This window comes from Cibotium barometz, chromosome 30 (genome assembly GCF_041138505.1).
Source record: "Cibotium barometz isolate CiBa-2024 chromosome 30, ASM4113850v1, whole genome shotgun sequence".
NCBI classification, from domain to species: Eukaryota; Viridiplantae; Streptophyta; class Polypodiopsida; order Cyatheales; family Cibotiaceae; genus Cibotium; species Cibotium barometz.
Window position 1 is genome coordinate 4,952,129 of NC_141075.1, and position 25,464 is coordinate 4,977,592.

Genomic DNA, 25,464 nt, shown 5'->3' on the forward strand with positions numbered 1-25,464 from the left:
GCTTGTGGAGGCAGCCGACAGCATTTGCAGCCAAGATAGCATTTTATGCTATTTTTACATTTATTTTGTCCAAAGTTGCTGGCCAATAGCAGTATGGTGGCCGACCAGCCTTATTTGAGCTATATAAAGCAGGCGCCTCTATTCCTCACAGCATTCTAGCATTCAACAGTATGTTCTTCAGCGTTTCTACTCTAGGAGGGCTGGGAAAACGCATCACAGCATTCCAGCATTCAACAGTGTGTTCTTCAGCGTTTCTACTCCAGGAGGGTTGGGAACAGTAGCGCATCCACGCATCACAGCATCTACATCAGCATATTCAGCCATCTTCCCAACTCCTACATAGAGGGATACCAGCATACAAGTGGTGGCACTCAGCATTGGAGTCAAGACAGCCATCCTTCATCATCCTTCAGCATGTTTCCCTCTCTTCCAGGGGTAGACATCATCTATGACAGCATAGATCCATTTCATTGCATTGCATTGACACTCATCTCTCTTGTGTCCATCTCAGTTTATCATCTCTTAAGTAAAGTGTAGCACTAATCCAAGGTTGCTTAACATTGATCAGTCCCTGCATGTCACAATGGTGCTGATTCTGATGCTGATGCTAATGATACTGATGACGATACTGATAAAGATGATACTGTGGATGACCTAAATGCTGTCTTAATTGATGGATGAATGAGGGATTATGCTGTTCATGCTGGAGATTAGCAATGATTGTCCCCATGGGTTTGTTAGTACCGTCACCAGCCTGGACATTTTCCAGTATGAAAGGAGTTTGGTGGACTCCAAGATGTCTAAATATTTGGAAAGTACAAGCTTTGGGAATGGGGGATTATCCTAGAATACAAAGGGACCACACTCCTAAAATTTAGGAGAGTTGCTATTTTTTTTTCGAGAGAGAGACTTCTATTAAGTATGAGAAAAACATACAACAATCACAGCTATAAGCCGGAAGAGAATAGAATCACCCCAATATGTAAGGTGATTTCAACCACTGAGGAGCATCATAATGCCATGTAAGACCTGTGGTACTAGAGGAGAAGAAGATGCCATGGTCCCATTCCCGCATAAATATCACATGCTTTGCCTGCGCAGAACGAGAGGGCCCCTGAATGCGAGCCCAAGTAGCCAAAAGAGTGTGGATGATATCACCCCATATAGTACTAATGCACTTCCCAAAAATCTGGACACCCTCAATAGCCTCCGTGCATCTAGCTCTCCAGATCTGCCATGTTGTAATACTGGCAATAATCTCCCAACTGGTGTCAATCCTCTGTCTAGGGGGTATATAATCAGAGTGAGGAACATCCTGCAATAGACCATGCTGGGCAATACCTCTACGAATGAAAAAACCAGAATCTGTACCACTGCCCTCATAAAAAAGTTGCGGACCGGACTGGGAGAGCCAAGCAACTGCCCCCCCCAAGTCAGATGCATGGCTCGGCCACTCAATTTGCCCATAAGTTGGGCTACAAGACCCCAAATCTGCTGTGCACCCCATAGACAATGTTGTACAGACTCAGAATCTGCCACACATCTAGGACAGGAAGGTGCTACACCAAAAACTGATCTCCACTGATTGATGGGGAGACCACCATGTAAGAATAACCAAAAGAAATGAGAGATTTGGCTCCTACTGTATGAGTGCCAAAGTCTATGCCAATATCTGCGCTGTATCACTGGAGAAATATCAAAGCTCTCCCAATGAGGCCTGAGAGTAGGGATCCTATGCATCTGTCGAGTGAGGAGAAGCCTGGCATTCCGAACAGTGAAACTAAAAAAAGGGAGGCTTTTCAAAGGATCGAAGGCATCAATCCACTCCCACTCTCCTGGATCCCACTGAAGATATCTGATAGGACTGCCACCATATAGCCACAAACACCAAGAGCCATGAGTCACTATCTGAGGAGAAGAGTCAATAAACCAGTGCTTTCTCGAGCGACCAACAATCCTCACTGGACTAAGCCTAGTGTTTGGTATGATCTCCTCCATACTACATCTCCTCAATCTCCCACCAGGCATGATAGAATACATGAGAAAATCTGTATCCTCCTAGCCTGGCAGAGCAATAACCTGCAGAGGTATGCCTATCCTCGAAAAAACTCCCAGCCAACTCGGATGATAGTCTCCGTGAAAGGTCCCAGAAAGCCACTCATGCGGAATAGCTGCATCAATCTGATCAATACGAATGTGAGAGCCCCTAAGATGCTGAGTGGATGCAACTCTCCGATCCTCCGGAAGACTCTTAAAGGTCTTCCAAGCAAGAACTGTGTATGCGCATCTCTCCCATCCTGACCATTGCATATAACGAGATGCACCAAGTGGCCGACCAGCCTCATCCCTAATGAACTCGTTCCACATAATAGGTTGTTGGTCAGCCTCGTCCAAAGACCTAGGAAGCCTTTGTCGCAAAAAATATCTCATGCTTCTCCATGCTCTGACAATGGCTGCAATAAGAGGGAAGATGGTGCCCTAATATTAGCCTTTGTGAACAAAAAACACGTGTTGGGCATCCAGTCTCTCCCGACCCTGGGTGTACATCTGGAAATCTGAGACAAGAAAAAATCCTTCCAAGGCTCAGTGCCGGGTAGGAAACCTTTGACCACAAGTTTGCAAAGCAATGCCTTGCATTGAACATCCGGATCGATAATATTCAATCCCCCCTCTCTTTTGGGATGAATAATTGTGAGCCAAGCTACCCTAGCACGAGTCCAAGCTGAGGCAAGCAAAACCTGATTAGCCACCAAAGCTCTGGAGGCTAAATCTAATCTCCTGGAGCTCCAATGGAGGAGCTTCTTCCGGATACTCATAAGTACCGGAGCAAATTGCTGTGCAGGAGAAATATCAATCCCAACTTGGCATCCCAAATATCTAGCAGTATATCCTCTGTTGATCCAAGTAAAACCAAGCTTTGCACCCCAATCAACTCTCGGTGAATCACTAGACCAAAAACCAACAGATTTGTGCCAATTAATGAGTGCCCCTGCTGCCAAACAGAACTCCTCTAGTGCTGCCCGGAAGGAACATAAGCATATATGTGAAGCCTCCAAAAACAGGGCTGTGTCATCAGCTAACTCAGAGTCAACCAACTCCTCATGACTACGAAGAGGCAACATCAATCCTGAAATACCAGCAGTGGAGCGGAGAAAGATGCTCATGGCCTCTGCAACTATGATATATAATAAAGGGGCTAATGGGCAGCCCTGTCGTACTGAGCGAGAAATCTAAAACCGCTCTCCTCTATCACCGCAAGCAAGAACTCTACTGTGGGCATCACGATACATGCATGAAACTCCCTTGATCCATCTCTGAGAGAAGCCCATATGACTAAGAGTACCCTCAAGAAAGTCCCAATCCACTCTATCATAGGCCTTCTCAAAATCCAAGAGCAGAATGGCTAAGGGCTGATTGCTCGCTTGAGCCCATTCGACGGCCTCCCAAAACGAGAAAATGTTATCAAAGATGCTTCTGCCGTGTAAGAATCCATTCTGGGTATCATGAATAACATCCTGCAAAATTGGCTGCAATTTGATGCTTAGTGCCTTAGCAAGAATCTTATAGGCAGTCCCAAGTAAGGTGATAGGTCTCCACTGGCCAATCAATGTCTTATCCCTGCTCTTAGGAATAAGATAAATAAGCCCCTCAGTGAGAGAAGAAGGCATAGAACCTGTGTTCCACATCTCCTGCAAAGCCGATGTTATCTCAGCCCCAATCTCATCCCAAAAAGTAGTGAAAAAAACAGGGGAGAGGCCATCCTCCCTTGGACACTTACCATGAGGTAAGGCATGAAGAGCATGACTGAACTCCTGCATAGAAAAAGGGGCATCCAGAGCGGCACACATCTCCTCGGTGATCAAATGTGGCAATGCATTCCAAACCTTCCTCTGTGCCCTGTGTCTCAGATCAGAATGCGGCTCAGCACTAAGAAGCTGGCAATAGAAATCAGTGGCAATGTGTCTAACCATGAGAGGATCTGAGTGAAGAGTGCCATGTGAATCCTGCAACTGCCTGACACTATCTCTGGCATGAGATGGGTCGTGAGAAGCAAAGAAATGTTTGTTACATCTGCCACCCATCTGTGTCCCAAAAGGATTCCTGGGCATGGAAACGATACTCCGCGTGCTGCTCAAGAGAGTGATGAAGTTCTGCTCTAATAGTACATAAAGAATCTGCAACCCATTGAGCATGAGGATGTTTCTTGTGCTCTTTCTGCAAGGCAGCCAATCTATGTCTAATAGCCCTTTCTAAGTCCAAGGCCTCTTGCCTCTTAGACAGGGCACATGTGTGATAAAAGTCACTAATGTCACAGAGAGCATAGGCTAGGCTTTGAGAGGCCTGTACGAAGTCATGAGATCTCCAAATATCAAGCATATGACGCGATAGTTCTGCATCTGAAAACAAATGATTAGGGATGCGTACATGGGGTGCTGATCTATGGCAATTCGGATCTCTAATACATAAAACCACTGGGTAATGATCCGATTTGGAGGTGCCTGTAGCAATCAAAGTATGTCCACCTTTGTCAAGCACCCAATCATCCACATAAAATTTGTCTAACCATGCATAGATACATCCTACATCTCTTCTCTTGTTAGACCATGAATAAAGAAGAGTGGATGGACTCATCCTCATGCCAACAATCTCTACCATGAATGGAGAGTATAAACCTCTCCCAAGACGCTCTTTCAAGAGGATGCACTAAGCCCTCATGTCCATCTCTTTTATCCGTTGGCATCTCAACCATGTTAAAATCCCCACCAATAATCCAATGGTCGGCAAGAGGCATCAATGTAGTGAGAGATTTCCAAAAGGCAATCCTCTCACCTCTATGGTTAGGAGCATAGAGATTGAGAATACCAATGCGTGTAGTACCCTGCATAAGAAGGATCCACTGCGCTCTCGCAGGCAAAATGACACCATGTCCAATGATGCAAGGCAAGATCAAAGCTGAAATAGAGATACAAACACCACCCTTGGTACCAACAGCCGGTGACCAAAAGGTGTGTTTCGAGAGAAGCTTGCCTGATCTCCCACATTGACTAGCATCCAGTTTATGCTCTTGCAAGAGCAATATATCCATAGGTCCACCTGTGACTGCACAATGAAGCTGGGTTTTTACAATTTGTTTCCGTCGACGTGGAAAAAAACCCCCAAGACCCTAAATGTTCCAAGAGACAATCCTCATAAAGACTCAGAGTAGGAACGACCAGATCTCGTGGTCGACGAAGGACCCCCTTTAGAGGCGGAAGTACGTCTCGCATAGGTAAGGGAGGGAAAATCTGACGATGTAAACCTTACGTCTCTCTCCCACTCCGGGGAAAAGCCAGGGCTAGTCCTCAGAACTGGAGAGGTACCATGACAATGCGAATGTGCAACATCATCCTCAAGGGTGCAATCATCCTGTAACTGTAATGGAGCATCCTCCTGCGAGGGATCCAGATCATGTGCGTGCAAGGCCTCATCCTCCAAAAAAGGATCAACATCCTGTGAGGCAAGAGCTGCATAGGGGTTAGGGTGCTCCACAGGGAGTGTGGGTGAAGGGGCAGGTACGGGGGTCCGAGGGTGCCTGCCATCCCTAACCACAACCCAACGTTGTGTGGTCTGTTGTGTCAAAGGAGCAGCTGGAGTCTCGGCATCTGCAGAAGGCCTTTGATGGGCAGGACCACGCCGCCTCCTAGCATGGCCCCTCGATCTAGGACAATCTCTAGCAATGTGACCCTGTCGACGACAAATCCGACATTGGTCAGGTCTGCCTGCAATCTCCATCCTCTGGCGGAAATGAGATCCGTCGAGTCTTTGAAGCATAACATGATCATCAGTAATCGATGGATCAGGAACAAGCACAAGGACCCGGGGTACACCATCAAGAGTGGCAGTAACGGCCGCGAAAGCTGAGGCGGGAGAGCTCGGGAGGATTGGTTACCTCTAGAACCTGGCCAAAGGATGCCCCTATGGAAGCTAAAAGCTTCCAATAGGACGAAGGAAGAGCAGGGAACCGTAGTGAGGGTAAGGCGCCGATCCTACACCACTGGATCAAAGCCCACTTGGTACTAAAAGAAGAAAATCTTCCTAGGACCAAGAGGAAAGGGGTTGCTAGCCAAAGCCTAAGAAGTAGCTTCTGAAGAATGAAAGTCCACCTGGAAGAAGCCTCGACCAAGTAAATGAGTATCCTGAAAGTGCACAATCAGCTCCGAAGGGAGAGCTGCTAGAAGCCATTCACGGGCCTGTGAGAACGAGAAGGGTGGGAACCATAAACTCTCGCAACAAGAGTAGTCTGGACCTCAAGGTCAATGTTGTGCTGAAGAGAGGTGAGCTCGTCTTGTGAAAAATTGATGATTCTCCCGGCCAGTGGGGGTGATGAGCGATTGGCTGCGGCAGAAAAAGCCATAAGACCAATCAAGAAAAGTGGGCGGCCAACTTGAATCTAGATAAAATAGTTGCTGGGGAAACGGGAGCAGAGGAAGGGGGGCAAAGGTGGGGAGCAGGTGGGGAAGCAAGGGCAAAGGGGCAGGCGGGGGCAGCAGAGGGGTAGGCGGGGAGAGTTGCTATTTTTGGCTTGACTCCGATGGAAATTTTGTTCACGTCATTACATCTGGAATTCAGCAGATACCAAGAGTTGGCAAAGTGCCTATGACAGAATGTTTACCAGTTGGGATATTTTTAGAGATAAAGTTTATGGAAGGACCCATCTCTTAGATTGGGACATGTGGCAAGAAAGTGGACCAAAGTGAGACAAGTGGCCTGACACTTCTTAGAAAATGGATCAAAGTGAGACAAGTGGCCTCACACTTGTCACTTCAGCTATTGTGTGGCTCTCCACTTGTCATTGTAGCCTCCTCTTGCCATTTTAGCTCATGGGAGGCCCAAATCTATAAATTGGAGCCCTCTCTCTTCATTAATGAAGGCTCTCTTACTGCACAGTAGCCTCTACCACCGTTGAAGACTTCCCTAATGATGGCTACTCTCTTTCTCTCTCTCTTGAAGGCTGCTCATGAAGAACACCGGTTATTGGGGACTGTTCTGGAGGCTTCCATCGCGAAGAAATACTGAAGGCAAGGATATTTAATCATTTATTATGATTTCTAGCCATTTTACTTGTTGTACCAGCCTTTGTACTTGCTATACCAGCCATTGTACTGGCTGTACCAGTCCTTGTACTTGTTGTACTTGCTATACCACCCATTCTACCGGTTGTACCAGCTTTTGTACCTACTGTACCAGCCATTGTACCTACTATACTAGTCATTGTACATGTTGTACCAACATTTGTACTTGCTGTACCAGCCACCATACCGGCTGTACCAACCTTTGTACCTACTGTACCAGCCACTGTACCGGCTGTACCAGCCATTGTACCTACTGTACCGACTGAATGGAGAGTTGTACTTGCTGTACGAGCTCTATTGCATGAAGACCCGTGGTTTTTGGGGAAGAATCAGTACCCACACAGAGGTATATGGATTATATTGTTGGCTCGGCATTTCTACAGCCTATGTTCCGGCTTGGTTGCCTCGTGTTGAGCTGTGTTATGGCATTTGTATATGGATAATCCGGCACCTCCCATGGGGGTCTCACCCATTGTTTGGGACATGGATTCTTTAGATATATTGGATTTTTGAGACCTCGCCCACTTGATGGGACATGATTATATCTTGAATATATGGCTTGAAGCTTAAAGTTGCGGACAACTTTTAAGAAGTTGGGAAGAATATCACTAGCTTGGACATTTCCCAGTATGAAAGGAGTCTGGTGGACTCCAAGATGTCTAAATATTTGGAAAGTACAAGCTTTGGGAATGGGGGATTATCCTAGAATACAAAGGGACCACACTTCTAAAATTTAGGAGAGTTGCTATTTTTGGCCCGACCCCGATGGAAATTTTGTTCGCGTCATTACATCTGGAATTGAGCAGATACCAAGAGTTGGCAAAGTGCCTATGACAGAATGTCTACTAGTTGGGATATTTTTAGAGATAAAGTTTATGGAAGGACCCATCTCTTTGATTGGGACATGTGGCAAGAAAGTGGACCAAAGTGAGACAAGTGGCGTGACACTTGTTAGAAAATGGATCAAAGTGAGACAAGTGGCCTCACACTTGTCCCTTCAGCTAATGTGTGGCTCTCCACTTGTCATTGTAGCCTTCTCTTCCCATTTTAGCTCATGGGAGGCCCAAATCTATAAATTGGAGCCCTCTCTCTTCATTAATGAAGGCTCTCTTGCTGCACACTAGCCTCTACCACCGTTCAAGACTTCCCTAATGATGGCTACTCTCTTTCTCTCTCTCTTGAAGGCTGCTCATGAAGAATACCGGTTGTTGGGGACTTTTTTGGAGGCTTCCATCTCGAAGAAATACTGAAGGCAAGGGTATTTAATCATTTATTATGATTTTTAGCCATTGTGCTTGTACCAGCATTTGTACCTGCTATACCAGCCATTGTACTAGTTCATGGGAGGCCCAAATCTATAAATTGGAGCCCTCTCTCTTCATTAATGAAGGCTTTCTTGCTGCACACTAGCCTCTACCACCGTTGAAGACTTCCCTAATGATGGCTACTCTCTTTCTCTCTCTCTTGAAGGCTGCTCATGAAGAATACCGGCTGTTGGGGACTTTTTTGGAGGCTTCCATCTCGAAGAAATACTGAAGGCAAGGGTATTTAATCATTTATTATGATTTCTAGCCATTTTACTTGTTGTACCAGCCTTTGTACTTACTATACCAGCCATTGTACTAGTTGTACCAGTCCTTGTACTTATTGTACTTGTTGTACCATCCATTGTATCGACTGTACCAGCCATTGTACTTGATGTACCAACCACTATACCTGCTGTACTAGTCACTGTACATGTTGTACCAACATTTGTACTTGTTGTACCAGCCACCGTATTGGCCGTACCAACCCCTGTACCTGCCATTGTACCGGTTGTACCAGCCAATGTACCTGCTATACCGGTTGAATGGAGAGTTGTACTTGCTGTACTAGCTCTATTGCATGAAGACCCGTGGTTTTTGGGGAAGAATCAGTACCCACACGGAGGTATATGGATTATATTGTTGGCTCGGCATTTCTACAGCCTATGTTCCCTCGTGTTGGGCTGTGTTATGGCATTTGTATATGGATAATCTGGCACCTCCCATGGGGAGAGTAAGGCCCTCAAAGCTTGTACATGGTATTATTCTCCTTGGGTAATAAAATACTCCAAGGGTGGGGTCGGCCCATTCCAGCCTCTATGCGGTGTCACACGTGCAAGCTCCATTTTCAGCATTTGTGGATGTTTTGTCCATCTTTTATGTTTTATGCAAAGTGATGATGGATATGTGTTAAGGTTGTTTTACAAGTACCCTCAATGCATTGGCATATGTATAGCCATCTAGACATAAAGTATGGTTATTTCGAATGTTTGTATGTCAATGCATTGAGTACCCTCAATGCATTGGCATACGTATAGCCATCTACACATAAAGTATACTTATTGCGAATGTTTGTATTGCAGAATTTCCAGCTGAAAGTACACTTATGGATGTATACATATATATTTGGATAGCGTTATACATATGTATGTGTTGAAGTGTCTTAGCTTGATCCATAGGGATTAACCACCACTGTGACCTAGCTGAAAGTTACGCAAGTAATTACAAAGTGTTTGTAATGTTTTTGGTACAATTTCAGCCTGTGGCTTAGAGATTTGAGAAATGCTTTGGAGCTTGCTATGGTGGATCTCACAAAGGCCGAAAAATCAAGAGTGCAACTCCCATGGCTGAGATTGAGAAGTGTATATCATTGCAAACTATTCGGACACCAGAGTCTCAAGGTAACAAGAGAAGCAGCTCTAGCTTTGGTGGAAGGTCTCAAAATGGAAAAGGGAAATCAACTCCTACATCTAAGGAAAAGAAAATAGAAATTCCAGCTCTGAAGAAAGACAATGGAGCAGCTTCAGTTGCTCAAAATTGAAGGCGCGCCTCTTTATTTACATCGGACAGGCTGGATTCTAGAAAAATGGAGCTCGGCCTGGGTATTCATGGAGAGGGAGATTGTCCAATATATTTTACCCCATGGCATTACTGTATGCTTGGAATTGTTTCGCGTGAACTTTCTTACTGCATGCAAGATCTGTATGTCTATTTTACGAGCAGGGGACGCCCTCTCATGGACCATGCGTGTGAATCTTGCAGCCTCACATTGCTTGCAAGAAATGTTACAAGTTGCGAAGGAATCTATTAGAAGTGCTCAAGATCGAGACAGATTTTATTCTAATAGACATCGTTCACCCAGAGACTTCTCTGAAGGAACGATGGTGTATTTGCGAGTTCCGAAAGATTCCGAGACTTTACGGACAGGTCAATCTCCGAAAATATCCCCTAGATACTGTGGACCATTTTGTATTACACGACGAATTGGTTCAGTCGCATATGAATTGGATTTGCCTTCTCATGTGAAAGTTCATCCTGTATTTCATGTCAGTAGACTTAAGGAAGTACTGGGTGGAACAGACCAGTTAGTTACTCCTCAAGAAATCATAGATGTCGAGGACATGACATTCGTTCCACACGAACCTGAAAAGATTCTTGGATTTCGTGAAAGAAGATTGCGTAATATGCTTATCACGGAATACAAGATCAATTGGAAGGATCGTGTTGAGGAGGACATTACATGGGAGGCATTGACTACTCTTCACAGAGATCACCCTGGCTTTTTAGTGAGCTCAGGAGTAAGCTCTTAGAGGAAGGGGAGTATGTCATGTGCACAATGAAACCGATCCCGTCAAGTGGGAAGACTCCGTTGGACACCCACACGCTTAATAGCACAACTTTAAAACCACAAATTTGAGATGGACAACTTAATACAACTTGAAATTGAAATGAAAATGAAATGGAAAGATGGACACCAGCACTGGGGCCGGAACGGGCCGACCCCCCTCTCAATATATATTTATTGGGAGTATTTAATAAATACAATGCTCCATGGGTTCCAAGAACCAGATGATGTCCATGTACATATGAAAACAGTACCAAACAAATAGGCTCGAAGTCGAAATTCAATGTAGATGCTCGAAGCAGAATGACCACTAGCGCGGTCCAATCTCTACGGTCCTGTGCTTTCACTGGACTCCGCGGAGAGCGCCTCAGTGGTGTTCCGAGACCACGCACAAACAGGCGCTCTCGTACTAACGCCTGGCTCTCCCGATCTTAGCACCTTTGGACCGAGGTTCTCCAATAGAGCTTGGACAACCCGGCACCGAACGGGTGTTGGCCGTATAGGGAGTCGGGAATCCCTTATCAGATTTAAACACAAAATACTTTACTTAAATCTGAAATTCACTTACTTGTGGATGGCTGATAGAGAACCAATACCCGTGGTATTTGTGTAGAAGATGTAGCCACCCAGGAGATGTGAATTCCTCTTTTAGTCGCCAGTGGAGAAGATGTGCAACCTTGTTGAGATGGCACAGCCGCCTTGTAGATAAACTTAGTGTGGCCACCAGGGTAAGTACAACCACAAAGAGCACAGCCGCCTGCTGTGAGAGAAGGAGCACCTGCTAGCAAGGGAGGAGATGTCTGGCTGCAGCGTGGAAAGGATGAGCAGTTCGCAGGAGATGGAGCGCACAGCCACCGGCCTTACTGGAGATGTAGTGTACAGCTGCCTGGAGGTGGTGATGCTGTGCACGATCGTCTACAGGTGATGATGCGCAGCCTGTATAGATGGGAGATGTCTGGCTGTAGAAGTGCACACAACCGCCTGTTGAGAAAAGGCAGCGCAGCAGTTCTTGAAGTGGAGGTGGAGCCGGCTGATTTGAATGGGCAGCCGTCAGTAAATGGTGGGCAGCCGCCTGTGGATGGTGGCCAGCCTTGCTGAAAGACAGGCGCTTGCAGCCGCCAGTAGATGGTGGGCAGCCTGAAGCGTGTGCAATCGGTAGAGCAGCCAGCCGCCTGGGAAAAACAAGCGCAAGAGAGATGGTCGCCGGTTTCTCAACGTAAGAAGGTGATCGCCGGGTGATGATCCATGCTTGAAGGAGAAGGTTTTTTTTATAAAACTTAAGGTGGAGTTACACTAGTGATTTCCACGCTTGCATGTGGGTGAGGAGTGTGGGTAGGTGACTATGCCCACCCCCACACTCACTTAAGTGGGGCTCCCCACCTTGGGCCCTAAGTGGGTGCCCACTTTTAAATGAATGTGAACACTTAACCTTATAAAACAAAAGGTTAGAAATAAAATATTAAAACAACATGTGCGATATACTTACCACCTGGTCACATGCACCAAAACTCGTCAGAAAACAGAGCAGACTTCACGACTCACTGGCAGGCGTCCCCGCTCAGTAAGTAACACGTCAAGCAGGCAAACACAAAAATACATGTCATGCGAAAACAATTTCAAACATGCAAAATATGTGTGCATGTGCAAATAGTAACATGGATATATCTCCCGTTCATGGAACAAGTACAAAATATCTGTCGGCACAAAACTGGCACGACATAAAAACATAAAAACCTGGTCTTCCTATGGAGTGACAGTCCCATAGGTAAGACACAGTTCCAGGCACGAGTTTCCCTATGGTGTGACAGTCCCATAGGCAAAACACGGCACGAATACTGGCTCTTCCATGGCGTGACAATCCCATGGGTCGAACACAGTCCAGGTCATACACGGGTGGCACCAGTCTGGCTCCCGTCCATACGACACCATCCTGCTAACACACGGGTGGCACCAGTCTGGCTCCCGTCCATGTCAGCAAAATACTGGCCTCTTCACATGAGACACTGGCCTGGCCTCAAGTGAACGAGACACAAAATCTGGAGATGGACCAAATGGTCGGCCAATTGGTGACATGCACAGTGTGTATCTACCGTGTGCTACACGCACACAAGACTAGCTTCGAGGTTTGGGGAAGCTTGGAGCTAGGCAGGCTGATTGATGAGCTGAGCTAGGGATAGACTAACGGGCGGGCACCCAAGTATGGACGGGCGGGCATCCAAGTGTAGACGCCCGATGACCGGCCAAGAGCCTATAAAAGGGTGGCCAAGGTTAGTGATTAGTCATATAGAGTCTCACGTGACGTTGTGAGAGCTCTATGGCTAGGAGCTTGGATCTAGTGCAGACGTGCACCTGCTTCATGCAGCCGAGGCTGGCAGCAGTCTCGAGGCCCGCGAGAGTAGCTTCGTGGCGGTATGGGACGTCACGAGGTAGAGAATGGTCGGTATGTCCATCTAGTTAGCTCAGCTTGTTGCTCGGTGGGGACAGCCAAGTCTTGTGGGCTTGCCCACGGCGACTGTCGAGGTTGGGAGGTGAGTCAAGCCTGCACCCCCGTCTTGTTTGTTTGGTTTGTTTACAGGTTTCGAGTATTGTACCAGGAGCGTTCTACGAGGAGATCCTATGGGGATTTACAAAACCCTAGCCAAGTATCTACCTGCTAATCCTTGATCTTGAGGTCTTCTAACCCCAATGAAATTAGAGAAAATCTTACTCAAACTAGCTGTCTACTCCAAAGTCCGAGTCCTCTGCCGCTCTATCTTTCCACTTAATCTTATATTCAGGGATCAACTTGTTCCTAAGTTGTCTTTCTCTGAAATCTATCATCCTCTCGAGTTCATGTAGAACATAGGACAAGTCCTCAACCTTAACAAGTTCTTGAGAGGTAACAAGATTATCCTCAGCTCCCAGCATCTTTCAGTGGACGGACAGGAAAGACTGGATGAACTTTCACATTCGGAGGCAACTCTAGTCTATAAGCAACCTCACCAATCTTTTTTAAGATCCTAAAAGGTCCATAGTAACTTGAGGATAACTCCCCAACCTTCCTTGTATGTAACGTCTCTCAACTCTTGGGCACTCTCAAATAAACTAGCATTCCTTCGGTGAACTCACTTGGTGAATACTACCTATTAGCTTAAGACCGTGCACAATCTTGTGCACTTCTGATAGCGTCGCGTACACTGACTACCATTTGTTGCATATTTGCTAAGAAATCTCTTGTTGCATCAATCTTAATACCCTTAAGTCCAAGGGTTACATGAGATCTAGGTTGGTATTCGTACATTAGCATAAACAGACTGTAACCCGTAGCCCCATGCTTAGCATTGTTATAGTTAAACTTGACTATCAGGATGTACTTCTCCCAATCTAATGATGCCTTGGAGACATGCACGAAACATATCCTCCTTGATATTTTGATATATAATCGTACTCTTGAAGAATGTCATGCGATGTGGCAATCCCTTTTCCACATTCTTTCATGTGGCTCTCACCATTCACACAATATCTCATGTAGAATTCTTATCTTTCCACAACTAAGAAGATAATATCTTGCACCTCTAAGGTGTGGTAACACACTCAATCAAATAACCCGAGCTTACATATTTCAACGCCCCCTCTTAAGCGAAGGATGTGTTCTTTCAACTCACAGTTGACCACTATCCAATTAACCAAACACTCACCCACCACAATTTGGCATTGTGCCAAAGTCATCTTTTAACACTTCCCCTCAATGCTAAATTGGAGTGTTCTACTCAATGCGTGTGCAGGTGTCTACCAGTCTAGGCACTTAAGTCCATTATGCGCACCATCTTGCTTGGGCGGATTCACCCGAGTACTTTTTGAACACCCATGTGCCCAAGAAAAGGAACCAACCCACAAAGTGCATTGCCTCTGTTTGCACAACTCAACTCACACCACAAATACATTCATTTTGAGCTCCCTGGGCTCAAAACAGAGGACCCGCCTAAATGGGGTGAGAGATTACATTCATTTTATATGTCAAAGCAAGGGTAGAGGAAGCAACCGGCATGGAGTCCAGGCAGCAGTTGGCAGCATCTAGGTGAAGGCCATTAGGCTTGGGGCAAGCAGTATAGTAAGCGCAACATTAAATACATATTTATCAGCATTTTCTTGTCCAAAACTGGCCGACAGCATCTGGGACTGGCTGACCAACACCTCAACATAGCATATAAGAATGAAGCCATTATTCAGTAGAATCAAGTCAATCATTCATCATTGTAAGAAGTAGTATTCAGCAGTTAGCATGTAGAAGGGGCCAAAGGTCACCTGTAAGGGCTGACCAAGGGCCTAACCATGCACAAGCATTCAACAACCTTTTTGTACCATATTAATACAAGAAAACTTGACACCAACTATCTCTCTCTTCTTCTCTCTCACGTGTCTTAATCATGTTTAAATCAACATCTTGTTCTTAATGAGGCTTAGGGCTATGGATCAATACAGCAAGGCTTCCGCGCATGCAACACACATTCAAAATATCTCTTCTAACGGATATAGGAATCCTTGTTCTTTTTGGAAAGTCGTACCTCTTACGCTTTGCAGCGTTTACTTCTTTCTCTTGCTTCTCAGCTTTTGTGAAATTCTTGGCATCCTTGAGTCCCTTTTAGGTGGCTATCCACCTTCTTGCAGAAATGGGCGTGCTTTGTCCTTCCCTTTTTGCAAACTATTAGATTTCAAGCCCATGTTGGAAGATGGGTTGAAGGCCCGATTCAAACTTTCTCTTCTTTACCTCTTCATCAATTTTTACGAAGGGAATCACCTCCAACAATACCTTCCAAAACTTTGATACATATAAAGTGATTGATTCCACCTCTTTCTAATCTAGCAAAGCCACTTTTTGTGTATGTTTTTGGCGAAATTGGGAGGCAAAAATTGATGTCTTTAAATTCAACCCATGTGGTGATGGTGTTGGTGGTGATGGTTTTGACGGAAGCTTCTCGGCCAACCACCAATGTGCAGCAATACCTTTCATGTACATTCCCACGTTTGAGTTTTTATCTTTCTGAGAACTCTTCCTCATGAAAGGCGATTTCAAACTAGGAGATAAAAGATAGGCTTTATTGGAGTCAAACTATCCACGATAGTTCTCAAACTTTCATGATTTGTCTCCTGCCTTGAACTCTTTAGTCCCCTTCCTGTGATACACATCCTTTTCATCAATCTCGGCTCTCCTCTTGCTTTTATCTGGCACGAGAAACATAAGGCTCCAGTTCCATCGTTGTAGAGGCAGAAACATGAGTTGGTTTCTTGTGATGAGCACTTGGGAGTGAAGAGGTAGGCCTGTGAGATGGGGTACCATGTGTAGTAGAATCATGACGAGAGGTTACTAACACCTGTTCCCTCTCATGGTGACCACACATTTCCGCTTTGCGGAAGTATCTCCAAAAGGGTTCAAACGAGGTGGCTTCTTAAACAAAATCTCACCTCCACTACATCACCTTGATCGATGAGAAAAGAGAGTGCCATCTCTCTTGGTTTGACACTCAATTCCAATGCAACAGTTTCCAATGCATCATTCACAAAAGCCGAGTACCTTTGTGCATCCAATACCGGTCTTAGACCAGGATCCTCATGCAAACTCTTTTGTTGGGCATCTCTATTATGAAGCTACCTCTAGATATTTTCCATCCCGGCAAGCATAGCATCTTTCTTATTAGTGTCGCATGCACTCTCTCTTTACCATGGGACGGCTGTCCCTTGAACACATAGTCAACTATCCCTTTACTGTGGAACGATTGTCCCTCATGTGCATAACCATGATGGAATACATAAGATAAATTTTTAGCATAGTGTCCTTCATTTGCATTTCTACCACGGTGATTCAAGCTTCATGGGCAATATTTTTCAGATTTCCAATGACATTTATGAAATGAAAATAAATTTCAATCATGTGTGTGCCGATGTAGGATGTGGAAATCCAAACTTGCAAGACATGTGGGGAGAGAGAGAGAGAGAGAGAGAGAGAGAGAGAGAGAGAGAGAGAGATTTTATTAACGTCTTCCAAAAGACCGAACTCGGCCTATCAGAAAAATCGGAGTACCTGTATGGGGTATCCTCTGTCATCCCAACAAAATGAAAAAGTACTGAATAAAAAAAGCTGAATCTGGGTGTGCAGGGGATGGAGCTCTACTACTAGGAGAATGCAAAGCTATATGCATGGAGTATACAATCATGATATGCAACCTAGCTAGCTCCATCTTGTACCATACTTTGGGTATAAAATGGTATACATCAGTGAAGGGGGTGTCCACAGCTCCCTGAAGAATATGCCTGGGTGTGCTCTGAAGCGAGCTAGTCGCTCCGCACCCTCTCTGTGAAACTGAGCTCTGATCTCTGTCATCTCTCTCTGGTATAGGCGTGGTGTCCGAAAGCCAGGTGTCCTCTGTCTCCTGCGGGCTCTAAGTGTCTCTGCTCTCTGGAGAGTAATTCCCTGCCGTGTAGGGGCTGGGAGGGGGATGGATCTCTGAAAAAATGTAGTAATCTGTGTCTGTCGCCCCCCCTCTGGAGCTGTCTGAGCCTGTAATAATGTCTCTCTGTGGCAATGTATGTCTAGAATGTATCTCCCCAGTATGCGCTGGTCTGCTGCCTCAAAGATCTGGCGTAGGGAATGTGGCTCTCTGAATAAAATGGGATATCTCTTTCCGATGGCTGTATATGCTCTGCATCTGCATACATAATGCTCCTCACTCTCCACCTCCTCTCTGCACAATCTGCATACCCTCTCCTCTCGGGGGATCCGTGCTGCTCTGCCAGTCTCAATCTCCAATCAGTGTGATGAAACTCTGAGCTGACCAATAGCCACTCGGGAGCCGTGTGGTAAAAAGCCCTCCATGTATCTAGGCCTCTCTATAAATCCATCATCAGTTATACTCATGAAGTGATCTCTATAGTATAGCATCTTCGGTGGAAGAGGTTGTGTAGGCGATATCCATGTCTCTCGTGTATAGAGCTGCCATAGATCCTGTCTCAATACTCTGTTCCTCTCACTATGAGAGAGACGGATATGTGGTGCATCCCTGTCATACTGGAATGGTGGTAGATGATCCATGTCTAGGCCATGCTGTGAGAACCAATGTGTGACCTGTGCATACCATGATCCTCTGTCTCCTACCTCAGCCAACTATCTAGATGCCTCAAAAGCTCTGTTTGATAATCTGTCCTATGGCATCTCTCTGAATCTATCTAGCAGGCATATAGTCTGAAATATGGCCTCTACCATCATAGGAGGCGTAGCAAACTCTGCTCGGATAATGTCATGAGGTACTGACGGTTTGCTGCGAAAAATACGTGCCATCATGAGGGCATGTGGTCTCTCTATCTGTGTCCACCAATGGGTAGCAAGTTCTGGCGCCCATACTGCTGCTCCATACATCAATGCCGGTGTGACTAATGTGTCAAATAGCCACCCCTTCGTCCGGGGCTCCTGAAAATGCGCCTGGTGGCACTGTCTCTCTAGCATAGCCAATGCTGCATATCCCCGTGTCAATCTAGCTCTGGCTGCTAAACCCATGGTGAAGCGTGTGGCTGCTGCAGAGAAGGTAACCCCTAGGTACACGTATGATGTCACCACCTCCACCTGGCATCCTGCGAGAGTGGATGTCAGCTGACTCCTGCCCTGTCTCGATGTATGAAAGACCATAACCTTGGTTTTCCCAAGGTTCACAGTAAGACCCCTCTGTGTGCAGAAATCATCGAGTGCATGTAGATGCTGCTGTAGACCACCTGGAGACTCAGACACTAATACAATATCATCAGCATAGAGCATAATATGTACTGAGGTGCCTGCTAAATCAACTCCATCTTCACCTCCCCGTGTAATGAAGTCAGCCACCTCATCAATGTATAACCCAAATAGCGTGGGGGAAAGTGGGCATCCTTGCTTCACACCAATGGTGCTAGCAATAGTCTCGGACATACCTGCTGGACATCTGACTCGCCCAAAAACCTGCTCATATAATGCATAGATGCCCCATGTCATATTTGCTGGTATGCCAAGAGACTGCAGGCGCTGAAAGAGCCTCTCTCGTGGTACTGTGTCAAATGCCTTGCGGAAACGGCTCCCAGGGCTCTCTGTATGCGGAGCCGTGAGTATAGGGCTCTGCACTCGTCATCATACCATCTGTTCTGGGGCATAGTCCCAGGTCTCGCAGGCTCTCCTGAGTGTACACGATGTGGGAAGCTCTCTAATGCAGCCGTGTGTAGGAGTGATGCCAGCTGGGTTGTAATGGTATCCATAGATGCCAGGGGATCCATGAGTAGGAGCCCATCCTCCACTCTGCCAGTGTATATGTCTACCATGTCATGTGTGAAGTAGATGGTAGTGTGTGGCGTCGGTATGTGGGGGGCTGGTGATACTGGTGATCCGGCTAGTGAAAATGCCAAGTATGTATGATCTGCCCCAATAGTGAGAGTTGTGTAGCTCCAAAGGGAAGGTGGTGGACAATTGGTCCACCTCACATGACACCGCACCTCTCCCATAAGTGGAGAGGGCGTCCACACATTTATTGATAAAAGAGAGTGCCTGTTTAATGCCTAGCTGACTGAAAGGTATAAAAGGCCCAAACTCACTTATAAACTATTTGCCCATACTTTAAAGAAGTTTGAATACCCAAACTACTTCTAAGTTCTAACATGTCCACCCACTCTTCAGTGAACTTTGGACTGCAAAACTAAAAAATGAGTAATAACTCTTGTACACATAAACAAAGAGTTTGCAGTCACACTTTGCACCTGTTTACAGCCCACAAGAAAGGTTAGAATACAGATTCACATGTAGTGTTCTCGGGACGGCATCCCTTGCCCGTAAACCAGACATAGAGATCTTGCATGCAATAAAAATAGTGCATGTGAAAACAATTCCAAGCATGCAAGTATGCCATGCAATAAAACGTATTGGACAATCTCCCTTTCATATCGCTTGTACTTGTCCATGTGGTTGTCTAGCCTCACCAAATATTGGTAAGAACCAGGGTGTCAGGACTAGATTGTGACATGTGGTCCTTATCAGATCACAAAGAAGATAAGTGATGTAGCATATCTGTTGGAATGGTGAAGACGTGTTGCATAAGAGCAGGAGACCCCACCAAGTAATCCATAGTGCTTTACCTCCTCCATAGGGAAAGCAAGAGTTTTCAATTGATGCACAAAAGAGGACAGTAAGCTTCAATTTTTGCATAGCATTTAGGGCTCAAATCTGATTTGGATCTTTACCAATCATTCTAATTACTTATTTTGTAGCTTAGTGTTAATCATCATTAAGCATGCTTCCATATAGCCTTATAGGTTAGTATGTTACAAAGATCTATGACAGGATGTCTCATTGGCCAGCATCGGATAGAGTGACTAATATGGAGGTGTACTTGGCTGATCCAAATAATATGACTGCATGCGCCCTTCGTCTTGGCTTTGCAACCTTTGCCTCTGAATGCTCAAGAATGACCCTTGACCTGCCTTCATATAGGGATTTTGATAGCAATTTGTATTCAGGTCGGCCAGCTCTTTTCAGGCCATAAAAAATGTCATAAAATATGTTCATATTGTACCCAATACTTGTCCCAACTATTGGTGCATGTCTTGGGCACCTATGACGCTGTCAAAACTGCTCCAAACTGCCCATATATGGCCTCTAACTTTACCCTTCAGGTGGCTGCAAGGAATAATTATGTCTACGTGGCACCAATTTAAGATGTGCACATAACAATCTTATACGCCTCCAAGGCTGTCCGTTGAGAGAGAGAGAGAGAGAGAGAGAGAGAGAGAGAGAGAGAGAGAGAGAGGTCTTATAACACATGGTTGCAGGTTTTCCATTCTGGATGAAGTCCACTGAGATTTATCGAACACCTCTTCCCTTTGCCTCTATTGAAGAGCATACTGTGAATGTGATGTCATCATCTCTTCTATTCCCTTGCTACTTTCATTTTGTTTTTGCTGAAGAGCAGAGTCTAGTCGGCAATGAAAATTTTGTAAAGCAAGGCCTGGAGGAGGCAGTTTTGACAATATCAAACGTCATGCACCATCTTGTCAGAGAAAAAAATTCTAGCTATGGTGGGTGTGGCTCGTCTTTTGTTGTCATGGCGACCTTTGATGGTAGAGATAGGTGCTTGAGGTTGGGAGTTCCGGAAGGCTTTCCAGTTTGGCCTTGTGGTTTAATGAACTCAAAGTTACTTGATTTCATGGAACAAAATGATGATGATACAATGGATGAGTATCTTAGCAATTATTCACATGGAGTTTTCACTAGTCGGCCTCAAAACGACTCATGGAGAAAAGTTGCAAGTGGTATCTATACAATATTGAGTATAAATAATTTGCACCAGGGCATTCCTCAAAGTAAAGTGAAACTTGGGCCTACAGATGGACATATTTCTGCTCTACTGCCAGTTTTACAAAAGGCAGTGATCGGAAAGTATCGCCATGCATGGATTGCAGGTGCCAGAAAGGACACTTTTATAGCAGACAAGGAGTTGACCTTGATGAGCGACATAGCAGTCAGGTTCTTCATGAATGGAGGCAGTTATCAACATCAAAGTAAGATGTCAATCGAGGAAAAAGGCGAAACCATGCCTCTCGCAGCAAATGGAAAGGCCATTCTTTCATTTAGTCTGCTTAATGCTGAACCTAAGGACTGGATTTTCGATTGGTAAGGCTTTACAGATTTTTGGTTTGGATGTTGTGATGATTTCTAGTCAGATTGTCTTGTAATAATATTTCCTCTATGAATACAGTTGCAGATAACACATGCTCGCTGCTTTTGTTTTAAAAGAGAGGGCTGTTATTCTATATACTACTGAACTTGCGATCATTTTTAGTAAGGCAAAGTTTTATTCAAATTTTTCGGAGCTTAAATTTAGCAAGTAAGACAAAGTGGATAAAGTATCACAAAATCTAGACCCAGACAGTGTTATGTAGATCAATTGATAGCTCCAAGAGTCGTACAGTAAGAAAATTCTGTCAGGGATGATTTCAAAAAGGCCATGTTATGGATGACTCCAAGAGTATACGGTAAGGAAATTCTGCCAGGGATGATTTCAAAAAGGGCATGTTATTGATGAAACCTATGGGGGAACGGATATTGATTATTAGATGAAATGAAAGAAACTTGAGTAAGGTATGCCTTGATCTACCTTGGTTGCTTGAGCGATTTCAAGATGACAGTCTAGAGCCTTTGGGGTTATGTAAACAACTCGTATAACATTGAGTCTAGGCTAAGAATTTGTTTTACAGAAAGCTGTACAAAGTCTATAGCTGCAAAGGAGGAAGTTTGTATCGACCATGCATCTCCTAATTGGGAATCCAAAAATTAAAGAATTCGGCTTTCTTGAAATTTTTGTGCATTGGAACTTTATGCAGGAATGTGAACAAACTCTGCAAGAGATATCTGAGTAATGAGTGCTACTTTTTTTGCTAACTAATAAAAAAGCATTGGTTTTAGAATTTTAATTTCTGTGGTCCTGCCTTTGTCTCTTTTGGGTACGTTATATTTGTAGAATATCTGATTGCCATAAGTTCTATCATGACCTGGGACAGCGTACCAAAGAGGCAGTGGAACCTCAGTTGTATCTTAAAGTGCATTGGGCATCTAAAAGACTAGTGCTCCTGCATCCTGATCTCTAGAGGGAGTAGAGTCTACAAATCTTGTCGTGGAGAGAGAAATGAAATGAAATGATATATTAACGTCCTCAGAAGGCCAAAATGACCTATGAGACCAAAAAGGTTACAACAATTGGTGGATCTGATACAATGTCTGTGTAAGAAAAGCTAAAAGCAACTAAACAACTAACTGAAACTGAAACAACTATGAGGAAAAGTAAGGTACTAGGAGCTCCTAATGGATAACATCTGGGAGGAAAACTCCAGCAACAAAGGTAAGCATCATATACATCACTATCCAAAGATGTCTCTCATCGGTCGATGGAGGATATCCTCAATGTCCTCCATGGTGAGTACTTTAACTGGACGTCCTCCATGCCGTGCTAGTATGGTCCTAATCCTTTGTTGTAGTCTCCGCCGGTGTCGAGATGGGCCTCTCATCTTGGGGCGCTTGGACCGCCCCAACTCTATAGCCCGATCAATCAGTGTACCTCTGGTGTGGCTATACTCTGGGGCTAGCTGCAATGCCTGCTGGCCTGACTGCTCAATCTCTGGTCGAAAGAAGTCTGTAATTTGCCTCTGTAGGTGTCTCTCCCTCTCTGGTCCCCTCCCTCTCAAGAGACCCTCTCTATGTCTACGCAGCTCCAGCTAATCCGAGGCATCTCTGATCCTGGTATCACATGACTCTAGAAAGTGGTCCGAAACCCTCTCTGAACAGGCAGTGAAAACCGCCTCGTATCTCATAATATACTGGACAGTGACATATGTACTGGCTCCATTTGGCACAGCTAACAAATCCTGGCCTCAGCTGGTACTCCTCTGAATCTGCCAGTCTCAATCTCTAGCTGGTGTGAAGATGTGCGCATTTGACCAATAGCACACCGTACCCCATGAGAAAGATGAGTATCCATGTAGCTGGGTCTACTCACAAACCCATCCTCCGTGAGCTGGAGAAGATGATCTCTATAGAAATCCATCTTCGTACCAAGCTCGTGTGTCGGCTGTATCCATGTCCTCCTGGTGTCCAGCTGAGTCAAGTCTTGCCTGATAAGTCTGGTAATCTCTGCCCGTGTGAGAGAGAGGGAGGATGCATCCAGGGATGTACCGAAATGGAGGTAGCCTGTCCATACTAAAGCCATGCAGTTGGAACCAAGCTGTCATCGCACGAATAATATCATGTGGTACGGAGGCCTTGGCCCTAATCATCCGGGAAATCATAGAAACCAAGGGCCTCTCCATACATCTCCATCCATCAGTGCTACCAGCTCGGCTATGGTGATCCATTGAGGGTCCCCATATCTCCACTCCATACAGCATGGCTGAAGTGACCAAAGTGTAAAAGAGCCAGAGCTTTGTTCGAGGTTCCTGAAACTGAACCTGCGAACACATCCTCTCTAGTCTCCCCAATGCTGCATAAGCTCTGTTCAATCTGGTCGCCGCTGCTCTCCTCATCAAGGAAAATAGTGGGCCACTAAAAACCACACCAAGGTAAGTATATGCATCTGTATACTCCACTGTCTCTTGACCATATGTAAAGGTGGGTACTGACCTCCTAACCCACTGTGCTATGGTGTTAAACACCATCACCTTGGTTTTACCAAGGTTAACAGACAATCCACTGTCTTGTGTAAACGTGTGCAATGCATCCAAATGACGCTGCATCCCCTCGGGAGAATCTGAGATCAGCACAATATCATCAGCATACAATAACAGCGGAATCCATGTCCCTGCTACCTGTGCTCCTCTGTCACCCTCCCGCTCTACATAGTCCGAAACCTCATCCACATACATCCCAAATAAGGTGGGAGAAAGGGGGCAGCCCTGTTTCACCCCAATAGTGGAGTGAACCATCTCAGATATACCCTGAGTAGTACGTACCTGCCCCACAACTGTCATGTATAAAGCCATGATTCTCCAAATCAGCTCTGTGGGCACTCCTATCTCCTGTAGTCTGCGCATCAGACTGGCTCTCGGTACTGTGTCAAAAGCTTTGCGGAAATCCACAAAGCAACAATAAATCCTCCTGCCATATAATCTGCCTTGCTCAATAATAGCTCTGTGTGTCAAGATATGGTCAAGAGTGGAGAAACCTCTCCTGAACCCTGCTTGCCCTGATGCACGTATGTCCTCTCTCTCTGCCCATCTACTCAACTCTTGCGCAAGAATAGATGCATATAATCTAGCCAATGTGTGACGAATCATGATGGTATGATAATTCCCAGGAAGCATGGGATCCCCTGACTTGAAGATAGGCACAATCGTGGACATATTCCAAGTCTCAGGAAAACCCTCACACATGGCTTGGTTAAACATCATAGCAATAAGCTCTGCAAGCATATCTCTGGCATGAATAAAGTCTCGGCTACCAAACCATCATGATCATATGCTCTCCCAGTCCTCATCATGTCAATTGCTTTCCTTACCATCTCAGCAGTAAAGAAAGCACATGTCTCTGGGCATGGCTCTGATGGGTTTGGCAGGGGCGGCTGTCGTGGTGCTGTGTACAGGGATCTTGCATACTCACCCCAAATCTCTGTGGAGGTAATGGCTGGTGATGGTGAATACTCATGGAATAGTCTCCATGCCTCGCCTGAGTCTTGACTCATAAATAACTGATACAAATCCCTCTCTAACTGAGAAAGATAAGTCCCCTTCTTCCGTTGCACTAGGTGTCGGAAGGTAATTCGTGACTGTCTATGAGTTGTAACACCCATGAGCACCTCTCTCTGTAATCTGATCCTCATCTCTCTGCACTCCTCATCATACCAACTGTTCTGGGGCATGTTCCCAGATCGTCTCCATGTAGGCTGACTATGGGGATATGCCTTTGATGCTGCAGCATGAAGCGTCTCTATCAATATCTGAGTGAGCTCATCTAATGGCCGTCCCGGCTCCTCGGCACATAAGCGTCTGTATATCTCATCCGTGTACACGGTGTCAGTCTCCGTCGTAAAGGTATAACGAGTGTGTGTGGAGACCTGTCCCAATGGAGCGGTGCTGAACTGAAATGTGAGAGTGAAGGAGAAGATAGCATGATCCATTGCTATTCCAACCGGCCTAGTGCCTACCATAAAATCCTGAGACTGGGCTGAGCCAT

At 45.5% G+C, this 25,464-nt stretch overlaps 1 protein-coding gene across 1 annotated transcript in view; it reads left to right on the plus strand.

Moving 5' to 3' along the window:
• LOC147621085 (GPI transamidase component PIG-S-like protein) overlaps positions 1 to 25,464 on the plus strand; it is a 179,450-nt gene that overhangs the window by 18,026 nt on the left and 135,960 nt on the right. Inside the window, exon 2 of the mRNA XM_086823782.1 lies at positions 20,577 to 21,417. Within this exon, the coding sequence (XP_086679908.1) occupies positions 20,577 to 21,417 (841 nt within the window). The remainder of the gene's footprint in view (positions 1 to 20,576; positions 21,418 to 25,464) is intronic.